The sequence below is a fragment of the Leopardus geoffroyi genome, chromosome C1, assembly GCF_018350155.1.
Source record: "Leopardus geoffroyi isolate Oge1 chromosome C1, O.geoffroyi_Oge1_pat1.0, whole genome shotgun sequence".
Lineage (NCBI taxonomy): Eukaryota > Metazoa > Chordata > Mammalia > Carnivora > Felidae > Leopardus > Leopardus geoffroyi.
Window position 1 is genome coordinate 98,146,444 of NC_059328.1, and position 19,679 is coordinate 98,166,122.

The 19,679-nt window shown below is 36.1% G+C and overlaps 2 protein-coding genes and 1 long non-coding RNA gene across 6 annotated transcripts in view; 2 read left to right on the forward strand and 1 right to left on the reverse strand.

The window, feature by feature from the left end:
- Nucleotides 1–595: 595 nt before the first annotated feature.
- Nucleotides 596–17,302, forward strand: LOC123598507 (bile acid receptor-like). The gene is made up of 11 exons (XM_045478759.1): nt 596–714; nt 4,874–4,985; nt 7,102–7,475; nt 9,071–9,212; nt 11,083–11,222; nt 11,328–11,432; nt 11,596–11,695; nt 12,785–12,907; nt 13,562–13,687; nt 13,845–13,958; nt 16,548–17,302. The coding sequence occupies exons 2-11, from the start codon at nt 4,922–4,924 to the stop codon at nt 16,793–16,795; spliced, it is 1,536 nt and encodes a 511-aa protein (XP_045334715.1). The 5' UTR covers nt 596–714; nt 4,874–4,921; the 3' UTR covers nt 16,796–17,302.
- Nucleotides 4,024–19,461, reverse strand: LOC123598508. Of its 2 annotated transcripts, XR_006712656.1 has the most exons (4): nt 19,349–19,461; nt 8,591–8,753; nt 6,931–7,034; nt 4,024–4,129 (listed from the first exon to the last, which is right to left on the reverse strand). It is a non-coding gene; the product is annotated as an uncharacterized LOC123598508 (long non-coding RNA). The 2 variants fall into 2 exon arrangements; XR_006712657.1 differs by lacking the exon at nt 6,931–7,034.
- SYCP1 (synaptonemal complex protein 1) overlaps nt 19,354–19,679 on the forward strand; it is a 118,632-nt gene continuing 118,306 nt past the window's right edge. For 2 of the 3 annotated variants that reach the window (XM_045478754.1, XM_045478757.1), the window contains exon 1: nt 19,354–19,463. The gene's annotated coding sequence lies outside the window, so the exon portion shown is untranslated. Of the gene's footprint in view, nt 19,594–19,679 lie in introns of all 3 variants that reach the window. The other variant, XM_045478755.1, reaches the window with a different exon arrangement.

Below are 19,679 nucleotides of genomic sequence, written 5' to 3' on the forward strand. Positions count from 1 at the left end.
ACTACATGAATTTTCATTGAGTTTCACCTCTGCTACTAACTGGCTTAGCTATGAGAACTTGAACCAGGAGTAGTATTTATTGGTGTTGCAGTTTTTTAAGCCAAAACATCGAGAGGGTTGGACTAGATGACTTGTATACATATAACACTGTACCGATCTGAATTATTACCAACATTTCTAATTGGATTAACAATTATTTTGTAGGTAACGCAGAGATAAACTTCAAGTTGAATTGTTATAACACCTGTATTAATGACGTTTGAATTAATGACTGTTTTTCCTTTCCTGTGCATATTGCTTAGTAGTTTCTAGAGACCCAGTGTTTTGTAACCAAAGTGGGAGAATGTCAAATTTAATCAAGAAAACAAAATATTTATTAAGTAAACAATAAGGAACTCTGGGAGAGTGTGACCTGAAGGTCCCAAAGAACTCTATCCCTGATGATCTGGTTATTATTTGATTTATGTCAAATAATAACTGCCCTTGTTTTGACCTAAGAGAGGATTGTCTGGGAAGTTTGTCTCTGAGATAGAGCTGAAGCGTTGCTCTGCAGAGTGTCTGGAGCCTAAGTGTATGCAGAGTGCCCCCCTCTCCGCTCCTTGATAAATAGGGAAAAGGTCCAATTTGCTCCAGCTGGAAAGTTGAAGTCCTTGTTAAATCTATCTATACTCGTTCTGTGAGGAAAAGGACAATCTCTAGTAGTATCATTTAACTGTGAGTATTTTGTCTTCTTTCAAAACACAAAATTTTATAATTTTATGCTGTCTAAATTAAATATGAATATTAATTTTGTTGGCAATTTAAACTATTATTAAACTGGAAGGTGTTAAGGGTATTTTTGGAACCCTTTAGTTTCCATCATCATTAATTTAATTTTTGCAAAGCAAATAAGCCAATGTTGTTGCTGTGATAGTCAAACTATAAAAAGCATTTGCTCCTTGAAAACAAGAAACTTAAGTAGCTTATACAGTGGTTTGGTTTTCCCCTGAAGAATGACAAGGCAATTTTGAACCGTAGTTGGACTTCAGGTGACATTCGATGTAATAATGTAAGTTGATTCACAGTGGTATTTACTCTCATATTTAAAAATGAAATGTGTTTTTAATCAAGAACTTATTCTTAAAACACATTTTATTTTTTAAAGCAATAGGTTATATGTAAATTGAAGGCAACTTGAAATATATTCTGATAGGGGTATATTCAGGGAATTACACCTCTGTTCAAAATGCTATGATGATATTTATAAACATTCTTCCAGATTATGGAAGTAGACACAAACTGTATTTCCACATCTCTGAAGTATACATTAAATTCATAGCCATGAATTTTCTAACATTTAGTCTGTTTTCTCTTTCTTAAGCTGTAAAAATTACTTGACATGATATTAACTAAATATGTTTTTTCATTTAAAACTATATATGGAATTGTAGGATTCCATTTATATGAAATGTCTAGAATTGGCAAATACATAGACACAGAAAGTGGATTGGTGGTTGCTAAGGATTGGGGGGGGGGGAGAAGAGAATGAGGAGAGACTGTTTATGGGTATAGGATTTCACTTTGCAGTAATAAAAATGCTCTGCAATTAGATGGTGGTGATAGTTGCACACTCTGAGTATTCTAAAAACCATGAATTGTACATTTTAAAAGGGCGAATTTTATATTATGTAAATTACATCTCAAAAAAGCTGCGTGATAAAACTATATGTGAAGACTTCACAGTGTAAAATCCTCCAAGTATTCGAAGGTTAAAGGACAGATCCTTGTAAAGGAATCCAGAAGCCTTAATTTGTGCTGTTATTCAAATATATTCTTTTCATTTTCTTTGGTTCCAATAAGCTCAGAGAATTTTGGATCAAAGAAGTTCTGCTCTGAAAAACCTTTTTATAATTGTGTATCATACAGCACTATCATTCCTTTTTTTCTAGTAGAGGCTACTCTGAAGAGTAAAATGTTTTTCTTATGAAGCTATCTACTTTTCAGTGATATCAGTTTTATGCAATGCATTATTCATGATTCAAGTGACCTATTGCAAGAGTGAAAATGTAAAAACCGTGCCTTTAACGTGTCACTGTAGTTCCCTGGAGTCAATATGTTTTTCCTGTTAAAAGTTCTAGCTACATGAAGATTTCCTACACATGATTTAGGGTTAAGGCAGAGGAGATGCAAATTCATTTCTGCAATTAAGCATCTTTTCAGGTAAATAGCTATTATAATCTGTGGAAAGTACAATTTTTTAATAAAGTTATATTTGTTCTAGAAAGAAAATACAGACTTTGCCCATGCCAAATTGATCCTCTTGATAAAAGCTTCTCTCTTAACTAAGTTATTTTTGTTTTTAAGTAAATATTTACTAGGAAAGATAACAAAACAGAATCACGCCAGGCCTATTGTAACTTTTAACAGGATAGGAAGTCTTTGATTACATACCTTTCTCTATGTTATTAATAATTTGCTTAAGTGATCTTAAACTAATTGTACGAACACTGTATTTCTGAAAGCTTTTATTTACTATGTATATATATTAAAATACTTCTATTAAACATCTAAAAGGCTGAAGAAAATTAGTGAAAAATTTTATGTAGAAAATAATACAATATTACTGTGAGCATTTAGAGAGATGAATATTTCATATTTTAAGAAGCATATTTTTAACCAAAGGCTTATTTATGTATGTTTCATGTATGCCCTGGAATATAACAAGTCCATAAACTGATAAAAACAGGTTTACTTTAGATAATATTTTTGGGTGTTTATTTACCAGCATTGGAAGGACTGGATTTTAGAACATCATTGTTTGTGATTTGAACCCTGATAGTGGCATTACTACAGGATACTTATGTGTGTCTTTGTCAGGATACTACCAGTTTTGTTTTAATGTGCTACCTCTGGTTTGTTCTATATTATTTCTCAAACTCTCCCTCAGCAAAGTCTGTATCTAAGTAGTACCAAATACTTTTAAATTTTCAGACTTCTTCAGATATTCAATATTGTATGAAGCCTCATGGCAAATGCAGCAATTTTAAAAGGAGGGTGAATAACAACTTCAAGTTTTCACATTCATTTATAATTTTATGAAATTGAATTGGGACTCCAAAGAGAAGTTTGGAAAGAACTGAACAGGATCATTGCTAAAAGGGACCACACCAATTAAATGGATGGCATTCAGAATTGTTTTTTCTATGGAGGGCCAATTGACCTGTTGCAATATAGGAAACACAGAAGTGTATGCTGACGGATCATACTGATTTTAGTCCTGACTTTTCAAGGAAGGAAAACTTCATATCAAAGTTGCACTTATTTGGGGGCACTGCTTTTGCTTCATCTCTTCCATCCAGTGCTCATTCTACTGACTGCTATGCTGTCAGAAGACTGGAGATTCAAATGCTTTTAAAGGAGCATACATTCTATTAGATGATAAAGGGGACACATTTCAGAGATATTACTATTTGAACCGTCTTCGTGGACATAGAAACCTTAGCCATGAACTCATCACATGGGTAATAAATCCAAGTGAAAGATTTTTCAATATAAGCTCAGAGACTGTCTCAGAAGTTGGTCACATGAATTTTCTGGCATGATTTAAAACCCCAATGTCTCCTTTTTTGGTTCTTTTTGAAGGTGAAAACAGTCTTTATCTTCTAATAGAGAAGATAAAGCTGTAAGATATGATGGACTCTAGGGTGAACTTTATTTTCTTCCAATAATTTTCAGTCTCTTAAACTGTGATTTCCTGTTTAAGTTTATTTAAATTTTTGGAGTTCCTTTCTAGGAAATAACAAAAATAAAGACTTTTTTTTTCCCATTAAAGGATAGCCTTAGATTTTGAATAATTTTTCTTATAACAGCTTACGATTTTTAGGCTTTACTATTAAAAATAAAACACTTTCTCCAGTAATCCATAAACTTTCTTTAATAAATAAAAAAAATAAAATTTTAGTTAAGCAGAACCAAAATTAATGTTTTAATGTTTAGCATATCATAGGACTATAAAAAATATTTATAGAGGACTTAGAAGATAAACACAAGTGCTATGGAAGGCATTTTTTCTTACTCTTTAATTTCCTTCGTGAAAAAGTCTCATTTTTCTTCCTAGTTCATCTAAATTTAGAACAGTGAAATCTTGAACCTATTAGAATAGAGATTATGAGAATCAGTTATTAAGACAAGAAGTGTGCTGGATTTTACATACATTAATTAAACTCTCCCAATAATTTTGCCAGGAGGGTTTTATTATTTTTCTTCTACAAATGAGGAAACTAAGGTTTAGGGAGGTTTAATAAATGACCCATAAGTAAGTGGTGAAAGCAGTGTATGAAGCTTGACACCAAAGCTTGGTACACTTTCAAAAGCCACATTAAAAAAAAAAAAAAGCCACATTGATTATTACCAAGGTTTAATGAGTTATTTGTAAAGAGCTGAGCAATAAGAAATTGGCAAAATTAGGGATGCCTGGGTGGCTCAGTCAGTTAAATGTCCGACTTTGGCTCGGTTCATGATCTCACGTTTCATGGGTTCGAGCCCCACTTCGGGCTCTGCGCTGACAGCTCAGAGCCTGGAGCCTGCTTTGGATTCTGTGTCTCACTATCTCTCTGCCCCTCCCCTGCTCATGATCTCTCTCTCTCTCTCTCTTTCAAAAATGAACATTAAAAATTAAAAAAAATATATGTATAAAGAAATTGGCAGAATTAATAATTTGGTGTTTAGAAATTGAAAACTCACTATTTTTCCAATTAAAGTATAAATATAGATGTCTAATTTTAGTAAATTCTGCTAACTCCTCTTTTCCAAAAATAGTACTGTACTTTTATAAAGTCATGCTGAGTTGATAATCATGCTTTCAGATAGTCTACAAAAGTTTTATTTCCTTCAGGCTCTATTTCAGCATTCACTGATGAATGAGTGAGAATTGGACCAGAGAATGGCAAATACTTATGTTACTACATCTGATGAGTACTGTCTTGCTGAACCAGTGCAGTACTATGGTATGTAGACAAATACAGTGTAATAGTTAATAAAACATTTTTGTGTGTGTGTAATATTGGTTAATAATAGGGTTTTTTTAAAAAAAGAAATAAACAAGTAAACCAAAGACTTTAAATTATTCTCAACAAGAGGAATTAAAATTAAAAACTTAATAAAAAATTATTCCCTCTACGAGAATATAATTTAAAAAATCAGTAATATGAAAATATTGTAAGCCAGAATCAATTGTAAAAGGGAAAAGCCCAGCGTGCTTGGGTAACTCAGTCAGTTGAGCATCAGACTCTTGATTTTGGCTCAGGTTATGATCTCACAGTTCATGGGATGGAGCCCTGAGTTGGGCTTTGCGCTGATAGCTAGGAGCCTGCTTGGGATTCTCTCTCCCTTGCTCTGACCCTCGTCCGTGTGCCTGCAGGAGTACTCTCTCTCTCTCAAAATAAATAAACTTTAAAAAAAAAAAGGAGGGAAAATCAAGATAGTACAAAATTGTATTTAATTTTTAAAATGTGAATTAACATGCACATTAGAAGTTGTTTTAGGAGTTAGTTGTAGCTAGTTCACATGCAATTTAGTAAATGTAGCTCAGAGTGCTATTCAATATACTTGAAATTTTAATCTTGATATAAGATTTTTATCAAAGGGAAAGAAATAGAAACAGAATGCAGGATATGACAGGAATTTTCTCCAAAAAGAGTAAGGCTATAATATAAATTTATTTTAGGGGCAGTTTTCTTGTTAGGGGTAAGGTTAGGGTTGAGATTTCAACTCGGATTGCCATGACAATGGAACATCAGCCAGTATTCTACAGTCTTTTGACACTCAGTCAAGAAGGGCCGCCTTCTTTTAAAAAAAAGTTACATTGTTTTTACTGATAACCTTTCTTTTCATATCAGGTGGTCATTAGTATTTACTCAACACTTAGCATTAGACTGAATGCTCTAAGATTGCAAGTGACTTATGTGAGTTAGTTAATGAAAATTATAATGTTTACTGATCTTGGTAGAATTTTGAGGTTAATCACCTGGTGATTCAGCATCAGGAAAAGTACAAATATTGCTAGTTATAGACATAGGGCACTCAGTACTCCTGGATCCATTTGGAGCCAATTTTCTGGATTTAGATTTAACAATTTTGCTGAAAGTGAAAAGTAAGTTGGTGTTTGGGAGCTTCTGATAACTATAATAGTGATATTCATTAAGCATTATTTTGTATTTTATGTTTTATGTTTTATATTTGCTTTTGCATACCATCTTTTATTTATCCTTACAGTAACCCTTTGAGGTAGGTGAACTTATCACCACATAATTGCTAGTTAGAACTGTTAGTCAACAAAACACAAAAGAAACTAGTAATTTAAATCAGGCCTATGAATTGCAAAGGAGAGTGTTAAGGTATATTAAATGGGGAGTTCAAGTAAATAATATTTTTTTAATTAATTTATTTATTTTGAGAGAGAGAGAGAAAGCACGAGTCAGGGAGGGGCAGAGAGAGAGGGAGAGAGAGAGAATCCCAAGCAGGCTCCACGCTGTCAGCACAAAGCCCAACACGGGACTTGAACTCATGAACTGAACTCATGAACTGTGAAATCATGACCTGAGCTGAAGTTGGACACTTAACTGACTAAGCCAGCTAGGAGCCCCAGAAAAAAAATTTTTCTTTGCTTGAAATAACCAGGTAACTGGTAAAATTGTATTTCAGGCTGGTATTTTGGGGAGGTGCTAATTTATGAATTCATCTCTTTGTTAGCCTGACTGCACTGCAAACGGTTGTATCCACAATAAGGGAAATGCATACGGTGGGGAAAACCTTCTTTCATTCCAAACTTTGGGAAATACGCATTTGTATTTAAGACGGAGGCTGGAGTTGGTATGCAGGCCATTAGCAACGACTGCCCTTTCTCCCAGCTCCTGGGCAACCTCTGCATACCACTGGGACGGCAGCACTTACGATGCATTGCAATACAGTTTACTGCCTGCTCCTCATGCTGGACAGCAAGTCCCTGGGATGTAGTGGACATGTTGAACTGTTTGTTGAGCATAAAACTCTTTGACCTTTGAAAACAACTATGAAATTTTGACTTTTTACCATTTGTTCTTTGTTTATGCTAAAAACACCTAGATATTCTGCCGGAGCAAATCAGTTATCGGCTGTACGACACTGATTTTCAAGAATCGCCTTTTTGCCAGTATTCTACCGTCCAGTTGCCAACAGCTCTACAGTCCCAATCTTTACAAAGTCATTTCAACACTTGCAGCTTGGATCCACAGTTCAGTGGTGGAGAATGTGGACTTGTTTCCTGTGAATTAAATAAACCCACTTATGTGGTTGACCATGATGTTGAAGATGGATACTCTGGAATAAAAAGGTCCAGACTAACTCATTCTTCTATGCGAATTAAGAGACAGGAAGACCTCTGTGTAGTTTGTGGTGATAAAGCATCAGGATATCATTATAATGCACTTACTTGTGAAGGTTGCAAAGGTAAGGATAAAGTTAAAACGAAACTGAAGTCCTAGTGTTCACTGAAGAGACATGAAATTTTAGGCCTGTAAGAATAGCCTTACTTTTTAAAGTGTGAAAAAGAAAACCAGGGAGACCCATTGATGTATTTAAAGGTGATCCATCTGTGGCATAAAAGACATGAAAGTGGAATGTAATAAAGTTTTGATTTAGTTTTCATTTTTGATGAAAACTTTTACATTTAAATACAAACTTCAATATTTATATAATAGCAGGAGGTTTCTGTGTTCCTAGATGAATCTGATATTGGAATGGAAAATGACTTTTAAAACCATCTGAATGGTAACTAATACATCTTCTCATGCGGCTGGTATAATTCATGCATTAGAAAGGAATTTGAAATTAAATGACTTCTATGAGTCTATTTTAATTCTTTTGGAATGCTTTTTTGAAAACAAATGGGAAGTTTGCAAGCAAAGATCATTATTGACAATGAAATTTTCAAAAAGTGAAATAGCCCTTGATGAAATTTCGAGGTATTAAAACACTTCTGCACTATTTTTGTTTACAAATGCAATGTTGAGACAGACCTGGAAATGCTTAGGCCAATGCAGCACTAGGTAAACATATCTATTAGAAGTTCACGGTGAAGACTTACTGTCAGAATCTCACAGCATACCCCTCACAAAGAATAGCCAAATAAAGACTGTGGGAAATGAAGTACCAGCTTTGTGAATAGAATAGCTGGGCATGTATTTGCTTACTCTTAAAATGCAGGGCCTTGCTGTTAAAACTAGGTGGAGGATGAGGCATAGTTCTTGAAGACTTCAGCTGATCTTTCTGCTCCCTTTGTTGAATCTAAGTCATGAAACTCTCACTCTCAAGTGTGGCTACAGAAAAAAGGTATGGCAGGCCTCTGAGAGATGCATTGACATGGCTTATCAACTTTACTGCTTGGAATGGATTAAGAAGGTAGCAGGGGTGACTGCAGAGGAATGGGAAATAAAAGAGGAAATGGGAAGGGGGACTGCTATGCATGGATTTAGGAAATGAAAGAGAAAATATAGATACCTCCACCAAAACACCCACACACATAACACAGCCGACTCAATGTCTCAGGCCAAATAACTTAAAAATATTTTCTCACCTGTGGGGGTGCTAAAAAAGGAAGGACAGGGGACTAAGTTTCGAAGAATATCTCTTCCTTTATGGGTTGAGGTGGAAATGTGAGGAGAGCAGAAAAGAGGTTTCACCTGAGCACATATTATTTCAAAGGCAGCTAGAGAGATGCTTCATGGAATCTTGATAGTCTGCAGAACATAGTTATAAAAATGCTTTAGATGATATAGCATAACCATAGTAAAATAGATAAAATAAAATCTTAATGTGTTGGAGCTATTTAGTTTAATTTTTGGATGCAATTATTGAAAGGAATACCCTTGGAATAGAATATTATCAATCATGAGGGAATATAAATGTATATCAAACCAAACCTTCTTATTGATAGAAAAACACATTTTATTGAAATAATTTTATTTTGATCATTTTACTAGGAAGGTATATATTAATGAAAAACAACTAAAAATACCTAATCGTAAATTTTAAAAGTAGTTTTTCTTGTCATTAGGTTTTTTTTCGACGTAGCATCACCAAAAATGCAGTATATCATTGCAAGAATGGTGGCCACTGTGAAATGGACATGTACATGCGTAGGAAATGTCAAGAGTGCAGACTAAAAAAGTGTAAGGCAGTAGGAATGTTGGCAGAATGTAAGTATTATTGTGGATTTGGGGGGCTCTTTTTTTGAGGTGGATTTTAGTTTTTCTTATCTTCCTGACAACTTAATGCATTCCTCAGATTGTCATTTTGAATTGTAACATAGTTATCTAGATTTAAGCTATTTCTCTAGCAACTGATAAATTAGGATGACCAGTAACCAATCTAGGTAATTATTTCCATAAACCCCGTTCTATACTATATGGCTGTAATTTTGCCAGTAATCATATGTTCTTAACTGGTAACTTAACCTAAAGTTATATAATGTATCTATAAAGAGCAGAATTTTATTTAAAAAAAAAATTTTTTTTTTAACGTTTATTTATTTTTGGGACAGAGAGAGACAGAGCATGAATGGGGGAGGGGCAGAGAGAGAGGGAGACACAGAATCGGAAGCAGGCTCCAGGCTCTGAGCCATCAGCCCAGAGCCTGACGCGGGGCTCGAACCCATGGACCGCGAGATCGTGACCTGAGCTGAAGTCGGACGCCCAACCAACTGAGCCACCCAGGCACCCCAAAAGAGCAGAATTTTAAATTGGTAGTTCCCCTTCTTTGGTCTGGTATCTTTACAAGCCTACATGATAACATGATAGGGAAGTAGAGCCTACTAACAACCCATAGGTGTCAAAACCCAACTCAACAGGCAGAAGAGTACCTAAGCTGTTTGGGTTCCTTGTATGTTCACTGAGTTTTTAGCTGATAACTTACATGATGTCATTTAATCCTCAGAGTAGCACTACGGTTTTGGCATTATTTCCTCAATTTCTATTTCCCAGGACTCAAAATCTCATGGTGATTTCAAAATTTCATTTTTCTTAGTAAGGTACTATTAAGGTTTTCTTCTCATGTCTAATCTTGCACAAACTCTTACCATCTTGCACTTATACTATTATATTAATTTTATGGCTATTTCTTCATTTTCTGTTTTTTAGTTCAATCTACCTTCCACTGCTATAATATTCTTCAATTTTTATTAAGTTACATTCTTGTTCAATAAATACCAATGCAGTATCCTGTTTATTTTATACAGCTTATTATAATAAAATCCAAACTCTTCAAAGTTTTTGAACGAAAGGATTCCTATTTAAGATTCTAGGGTTGGAGAAGATCTTAAGGTTACCCTGTCCAGCCTGAATCCTTTAGTTTATACCTGTCTTGAGACTGCTCGGGCTGCCATAACAAAATGCCATTTTCTTGTCTTGTTAGGAAAAAATTGACTTAGCTCATTTGAAAAATCACAAAATATTCTCTTGACCTTATATAAAAATCAAAGAAAAAAAGCTCATGGATAAGGTAGTTAGTTCAACTGCTATAGCAATTGATATTTTATATTACTTCCAAGATCTAATTAATGTGTATATTTCTCTAACATAAAAAGGTCTAAACTTATAGTTTGGAGATGCAAAATTAATTTTTAATTTATGTCTAGGCTATGTATTTTTTTTTTTGATGTTTATTTATTTTTTGAGACAGAGTGCGAGTGAGGGAGGGGCAGAGAGAGAGGGAGATGCAGAATCTGAAGCAGGCTCCAGGCTCTGAGCTGTCAGCACAAAGCCCGATTGATGCGTGGCTTGAATTCACGGGCCATGAGATCATGACCTGAGCTGAAGTTGGAAGCTCAACCGACTGAGCCACCCCAGTGCCCGTAGGCTAACTATGTATTTTTAAGAAGAAGGTAGTGATGGAAGGAAAAGGAGAAAGTAATGTAGTAAATTTAATTGCTGCTTGCCATAAAAGAAAGATTCTTTGTGAAAAGACAAGTCTATGATTATATATGTATCCAGTATAAGACAATTTTCATCAAATCCTAGAATGTTATTTGCCATACCTAAAACATTTTATATGAATTTTGTAATATCACAGGTTTGCTCACAGAAATCCAATGCAAATCAAAGAGACTTCGAAAGAATTTTAAGCAGAAGAATAGTTTTTCCTCTAGCATCAAAGTGGAAGAGGAAGTAGACAACAAGCTTGTATCATCCACCACTAGATCTGGAAAAGTGGCAAGACTCTTCTTATAAAATTTCTTGTTTCTTTAATGATGACATGATGTCTTGTTTAATAAGAATTCATTATAGTTCTCCTCCCTCCCCCATGTTTTCTTACAGATTAAGGAGAGCATGGAACTAACTCACGAGGAACATCAGCTCATTAAGGACATTGTGGCTGCTCATCAAAAATACACAAGTCCTTTAGAGGAAACAAAGATGTTTGTATGTGTTCATTATTGGCAGGAAATAATTTATAACTAATTATGTTAGAAAATAAGAGTGTCAATGTGAAAGTTAAAAATTTAAACTTGTAATTTAAAAGTTAAACATTTTAATTTACTTAAAAGAAAAAAATCTATTAACCTTATTTCTTTTTGCTGGCTAGCTCCAGAAGTATGCAAATCCTGAGCTGAGCTTTTTGCAACTCTCGGAGACCATGGTCCTACACCTACAGGGGTTAGTGGATTTTACCAAGGGACTCCCAGGTAATCACTTCACCTTTGGAAAAAAAATTACTTTAACACTTTTTTTTTAATTAAAAAAATTTTTTTAATGCTTTTATTTATTTTTTTGAGACAGAGAGAGACAGAGCATGAGCAGGGGAGGGGTAGAGAGAGGGGGAGACACAGAATCTGAAGCAGGGTCCAGGCTCTGAACTGGCAGCACAGAGCCCGACGTGGGGCCTGAACTCATGGACCGCGAGATCATGACCTGAGCTGAAGTCGGACGCATAACCGACTGAGCCACCCAGGAGCCCCAACACTTTTTTTTTTTTTTTTAAGTTTCCTATTAAAAAAAATTTTTTTTTCAACGTTTATTTATTTTTGGGACAGAGAGAGACAGAGCATGAACGGGGGAGGGGCAGAGAGAGAGGGAGACACAGAATCGGAAACAGGCTCCAGGCTCTGAGCCATCAGCCCAGAGCCCGACGCAGGGCTCGAACTCCCGGACCGCGAGATCGTGACCTGGCTGAAGTCGGACGCTTAACCGACTGCGCCACCCAGGCGCCCCTAAGTTTCCTATTTTAAAGGAAGGGGACCATTTAGGAAAACAAAAACCTCTATTTTTCCAGCAAAGCTGGTGGAAATGGTTCATTTTGTCTGCTTTAAACAATCAGGTAGTTGAAAGTATAAATATTTTAAAATATTCAAATGACTCCAAGGACTTAGGAGCAAGAGAAATAATATGACTGACTGTATCTTTTAACTTTAGCTAAAACATGAAACAAACAAAATTGCCGGTACAGTATGAAAAAAATCAAGGTACAGTTGGCCAAAACTTACCTATCTACATATACAGATAACTCACTGTAAAAATAAATTCTTTGAGGCTAAACTATGTTTGATTTGCTCTTGCCATATGAAAGTATTATTATCTAGTTCTGATGAAAGTGCTCCAAAATATTATCATGTGGAATCAAGAATTTTATTTAGATTTGAAGTTACAAATTGTGATTATTCTAAGGAAACATTTAGGATTTATAACTAAATGGATAGTTAAAAATACTAAATCTTATACCTGAAAATTATCTTTTCATTATTGATTTCAAACAATTATGTGATCTTTTGTTAAAGGATTTGAAAATTTGACAACTGAGGACCAGACTGCATTACGTAAAGGATCAAAAACTGAAGTGATGTTTCTTCACGGGGCCCAACTTTACAGCCTGAAAGAATGTCTTTCGTCAGCTTCTGAAAGTAAAAAAGTCCGGCCAACATAACCTTACTGTTAACAGTTACTATTAAATACAGCAACAAATTATACAACATTGAGTTATTTTTCTTATTATATTTTTGTTTTACTAGTTAGTGTAGTAATAAGAATTTCGTAATAGCTTTTCTAATTCATTGGTCTAGCTTTTGCTTTTCTTTTAAAGTAAACCATTTTTGGGGCGCCTGGGTGGCGCACTCGGTTAAGCGTCCGACTTCAGCCAGGTCACGATCTCGCGGTCCGTGAGTTCGAGCCCCGCGTCGGGCTCTGGGCTGATGGCTCAGAGCCTGGAGCCTGTTTCCGATTCTGTGTCTCCCTCTCTCTCTGCCCCTTCCCCGTTCATGCTCTGTCTCTCTCTGTCTCAAAAATAAATAAAAACGTTAAAAAAGAAAAAATTTAAAATAAACCATTTTTATTACATGACATCATAAGAAAAATCTTTTTGGAAGGTTTTCTATTTATATATTCTATTTTCTATTTATACAAAATCTAAACTATTAATCTCACTCCCTGTTTCAGTAATAAAAATTATAAATCTACCATTTGTTGGGAATGTTTCCTAACAGATTAGAGAGAATGGATTTACTATCTGTGTAAAGTTTTTTTCAAAAATCAGACTTTATGTTTTCCCCTGTCACTAGGTACTATGAGAATATCAGATCATTCAGATCACTCACTGAATTGTCACAATCAGAGTGTTAATAGAAGTGTTATTTATTCTATGGAAACCTTTTGCAACAAAGACTGTCCTCCTACTACACTGACTGGTAATATTACATATCATACAAAATATAATGGGTGGAAAAAATTGGTCAGATATAATGTTTTATTTTATTATTCTGCTTTAAGAAAAAATGATAATGACAATATGTTTGATTCTGCACTATGTTCTGACGAAAATACATTTGATATTAATCTTTTTAGGTATTGCTGAAGAATTTATTAACACATTGTTTTACTTCTACAGAAGAATGAGTGAGCTTACTATTACTAATACTGAATATGCTCTGCTTGCAGCAACAACTGTGTTTTTTTCAGGTAAAAACCATTCAAAAGTAAAAATTTGGATTAAGTTTGGCAATCAAATCATGATGTCTGTGGTTATTACATTACTCACTGATGCCAAATGTAACAATTTTGTTTCATCAAAATCTCTTTCTCCTTGAGAGAATTCTCTTTAGCTTACAAACATGCTATAATTTCTTGCATCTCAAAAAACACCTTCTTGACCTATAATCCCCTTTCAGCTGTTCTCCCATTTCTCTGTTCTACTTTACAGAAAAAAAAACTTTTTGAGTTGTCTGTGCTCCTGCCTTTATTTCTCTCATTTACTCATGAACCCACTACAGTCAGATTTTGTCCCCTTCTTTCCATTCTGCCATAACTTGTCAAGATCTTTAGTAATCTGGCATTGCTGATTCCAGTGGTCAATTCTTAGTCCTTATTGTACTTGACCCATCATCAACTTCATCTGACAGAGCAGATCATTCCTTCTTTCTTGGAACACTTTCATCACTTGGCTTCTGTTGGTCACTCCCTCCCTCTTGAAAAAAAATTTTTTCCCCACTTAATTTCCAGGACATCACACTCTCTTGATTTTCCTCCTCAATGACTGCTCTTTCCATCTCTTTTGTTGACTCCTCCTCATCTTTCACACTGATAAATGCTAAGAGTGTTCTGTTCTAAGGCTCAGTTCTTTGCTCTTCCATACTCACTTCCTCTGAAATTTCATCCTATCTCATGGCTTTGAACACCATCTACATGTTAACAACTCTCAAATTTTTTTATCTGAGAGAGAGACAGAGAGAGAGAGAGAGAGAGTGCGCGTGTGTGCGTGGGAGAGTGAGTGGGGGAGGGGTGGGAGAGTGAGTGGGGGAGGGGCAGAGGGAGTGAGAACTTAGGCAGTCTCCTTGCTGAGCCTGAGCTGAGCTGGAGCCTGATGTGTGGGGCTCAATCCCATGACCCTGGGATCACAACCTGAGCCAAAATCAAGAGTTGGATGCTCAACTGACTAAGCCACCCAGGCGACCCAGCCAATTCCCAAATTTATATACCAATTTGGACTGCTCCCCTAACTCCACTAAATAGCCTACTCAAGATTTCAACCTGCAGTAAGGCATATCAAATTTAACCTATCCCAGGATGAACTCCTGATCTCTCCCCGATCCTCCTATATTCTTCCTCCATCTTTACTAAATGGCATCTCCATCCTTCAAGTTGCACAAACCAAAAACCCAATATCAAAGAGGCAACAACTCCTGTTGGCTCTAGCCTCAGAATATATCCAGAACTCAACCATGTCTTACTGTTCTGTTCCTGCCACCCTAATTCAAACTAGTGTCCTTTTTTGCTTTCCTGTTTCTGCCCTTTCCTCCCTAGGGTCTAGTCTCTATTATATAGAGACCAGAGTTATTCTTTTAAAACATAGGCCAGATCATTTCACTTCTCTGCTCATAACCCTTTCATGGTTTCCTATTCTACATAGCTTAAAGCCCAGTTTTTTCCATTATTGCCTACTACTATTCCTTTTGCTTACACCACCACAGCCGCATTTTTTTTCCACATTACTTTTGATACATTTTGTTACTTGAAAATGTCAAGCAGTCTCCTGCCACAGGTTGTACTGTACTTGACAAATATCCTTGGAAAGCTATTTCCCCAGAATAGCTACATGCCTCCCTCCTTCATCTTGGATCTCTGCTAAATGTCATCCTATCTCTGATTATCCTTTTAAAAATAGCTAGTGTGCCTCCCCCCCCTAAATTCTTATCCCTTTCTTGGTTTATTTGTCTCTGTAACACATATCATTGTCATATTATGTTTTTATTTAAAATGTGTATATGTCTCTTTTCTCATCCACTCCTCCCAAACTCAGGATATAAGCTTAATGAGGGCAGGAAATTGTGTCTGTTTATGTTCACTGCTGTATCTCTACCAAAATGCCTGGATAAATAATTGTTGCCTAAGCATTAAATTCTTGGTTGGTTTTTATTTTTATAACTAGGTACTTAAGAAGCTTAACCTTTTGGGGCACCTGGGTGGCTCAGTCAGTTAAGCGTCCGACTTCAGCTCAGGTCATGATCTCACAGTCCATGAGTTTGAGCCCCGTGTCAGGCTCTGTGCTGACAGCTCAGAGCCTGGAGCCTGCTTCAGATTCTGTGTCTCCCTCTCTCTCTTCCCCTCCCCTGCTCATGCTCTCTCTCTCTCTCTCTCAAAAATAAATAAAAGCATTAAAAAAATAAAAAATAAATAAAAAAAAGAAGCTTCACCTTTTACTTATTGTTGACCTGGAGGAAATTAATCTTTTTAAGTTTCAAGTAAGCTTGAAACTTGCTTTTATATTCTTACAACCACTTACTGACCTTTCTCTTCCTATTTGACTTCTCTACATCTTAAGAAGCTTGTCTAAAAAACAGTGGTAATAATAGAATTTACCTCATAGTGTACTCTGAAGACTAAATAAGACATTGCATGAAATAAGTTACTTAGTGTAATATCTGGCATATATTAAGGGTTCAGTAAATATTTGCTATTTTTATTATTTCCAAACTGTATTGTTTTCAATGAATTTGCTATCTTTTACCACTTTCCAGTATTCATTAAGATGTATATGATGATGTTTTTCAGATCGTCCATGCCTTAAAAATAAGCAATATGTGGAAAATTTACAAGAACCAGTTTTACAGATTTTATACAAGTATTCAAAAATTTATCATCCAGAAGACCTACAGCATTTTGCTCGTCTCATAGGGAGGCTCACAGAACTGAGGACACTGAATCACAACTACTCAGAAATACTTAGCACTTGGAAAGCAAAGGACCCCAAATTGGCTAGTTTACTCTCAGAGAAATGGGATTTGTATTCACATTGCTGAAATTTTATAATGTGGTTGTGGTTTGTCTTACAACTTTCAAAATCTAGATTGTTTATCATTATAGGATGACTGCTTTGAAAAACATAAACAGGATTGCTAGGTTACCAATGTATCAGCATAAAATGGGACATTATCAGTGCTCATCAAATTTTGTGGGATATAGGACCACCACTAGAGGGACATCCAGGATTCTTTTCCAGATTTGACTTAAAAGAAGCAAGGATTATTGTTTGCATGGTTCCTTCTAAAGGGAAAAATGTTAAATAGAGTTCTTTCCTGAAGATGCTCTACTTTTTCCCGTTAGTAGAAAACTGAACGAAAATATGTAGACTACTTATAGACATGAGAAAGGGTGTCTAGTGGAAACAATTGTAATCAGAATAAAGGCAGTTTCTGAATCTCATTAATTAGGCCAGATTGATGGATAAAGAACTAACATTTTAAACTTATTCCTGTTATGGCATTTTATGAATTATTAAAGAGGAACAAAACTTTGTTCAACTCTTACCTTTTCTTAATGTTTTTTAAAAAGAAATCTTTTATAAGTCTAAATTTAAAAAAATTGTGATGGTAAAATATTGAAAAAAGTTAAAATGACTAATCATTAAAATGGTTTAAAAAAAATTTTTTTAACGTTTATTCATTTTTTGAGAGACAGAGCGTGAGGTGGGGAGAGGCAGAGAGAGAAGGGGAGACACAGAATCCGAAGCAGGCTCCAGGCTCTGAGCTGTTGGCACAGAGCCCGACATGGGGCTCGAACTCAGGAACCGGGAGATCATGACCTAAGCTGAAGTCGGACGCTTAACCGACTGAGCCACCCAGGCGCCCCTAAAATGTTTTAACACATATTGGGAAATACTGGCACGATTTACTGCTTATTCTGGCAGACAATACTTTGACATTTTTGCCAATATCTTTTGTAGAAAAAAATGAAGTTCTTAAAAACTGAAATCTTCCCACAAATATTTTAATCCTTGTAAGGATAGGAAGGTTATCTAGTAAAAATAAATTTCATATGAAATACATGAAATTAATAAATTCTGTGGTGGTATTATTATTTTGAAAGACTGGGTGTAAGTCTTTCAATACTGTGAATTTAAGTTAATTTGATAGCAGGAGTAGTAGCAGTTTGGTTTTCGATGAAAAAAAAAAAGCCCATAGTTAAATTTTTCACATTTATAAAACTTAGAAAAAAAGACATAGTTGAATTTATATCCTCAACTTCAAAAAGATCTTATTTAAATGTATTAATTATTGCCCCCGGGTGGGGGGTATCTTGGGCATAAACCTGGAATCATCTCTTGGAGGGAATATTCTTTTTTTTAGGGTATCTAGACTCAATTTCCTTAAAGTGTAAAATGAAGGACAACCTGGCTCATCTCTTTCAAAGCTCAAAAAATTTTTAAATTCTAGCAGAAACTCTGATGTCTCATTAAATTTGCAGAAAACAAAATTGGTTATTTAAAAATATTACTCAAGTCCTTTGGAAAAACATCAATTATAGACATTAGAAAACGAAGTCAAATGTGCTCAAAACGGAACGGAACTCATCTAATTGCTCAAACCTAGGTACTTAGAATCACAGTATTTATTGCATTTACTTGCCCAAGTCTGAAACTAGGAAGTCATCTTAGACTTCTCTCTTTCACTGCTTACTGTTAAAAAAGCCCATCAACTCCTATTAATTTTACTTCTAAATACCTTTTACTTTTGATGCCTCTTTCTCATCTCCAGCGCCACTGTCATGGCTCGGGTCCTCATACTTCACCCAGCCTATTAAAACTGTCTCCCTAACTCGACTCCCAATGCCTGCCTAAACCATTTCTCATACTACATATTTTCTTCTGAACTTCATCTTGCCTCCCTCTCCACTCAGAATTCTACAAGTTCCCCATCCACAGAGGCTAAAATCCAAAGGTCTTTGCAAGGCCTTATCTGTCAAGTCTGCAGTCTCCTTCTTAGCATTCCCCGACCTTGTCCTCACACACCTACGCCACACTTGTTGGAGTCTCTCTTGTACTAATCTCTTTCACAACCACAGGGCCTTCGCCTACCTTCAGGAGTAGTCTTTCCCCACTGACTAGCCCAATCTGTCTATAGTCGTTCTATTCTTGACGGAAGCCTTAAAAGAAGCCCATCACATCTGGGCAGCCTCTCCTGACTCCCCAGGCCACTGAAAGTACCGCTTTCCCTGTGTCCTAACCAGTCTTTGAAAATTACCACCTTTAAATGATTACACGTGGCTACAACTGTTTGCCCATCTGTTTTTTTGCCCTAAGACTGAACTCTTGGAAGACACAAGTGGATTTTTTATTCTTCGCTCCAATCTGTCATGGGACTTGCTATAGTCTTCCTTGCATTCTCTGACAATCGCAGAAGCTTCAAGAATGTCTAAGGAAAAACAGAATCCAGAGAAGAATTGTTACTAACACAAAGGGAAATCTCGCGAGAATCGGGAGCCGGCCAACGGTCGCGGCTGACCGTTATTTAGCCGTTAAACCGTTGTGCACCCGGCCCTTTTCGGCCGGCCGCTGAGGCGGAGCGATTTCTTACTTTTCTGGAGGTTCGGGGGCAGAAGTTCTCGTAGATTCTTTTTGCCGCCCTAGTAGACAGCGGGTAGCAGTTCGTGTGGGCACCGAGTCCACGGTTTCCCGCTGACTATTCAGAGGTAAGGGCAGGTGTACTGAGTTCTTTTCCTGACGACCGAACCCGGAGCTGGGCGATATTTTGATTCTGGCCGCCCCCCCTCCCCACCCTCCGGCGCCTCGTTGGTACCTGTAGCCCTCTAAGAACCTAAGGTAGTTCTCGCGGCTGGGTGATGCAATTTACCAGGGCCGGTGGGGGCAGAGCTTTCTTTTCAGGGGTGGGAGTTTCTGGCTTATCT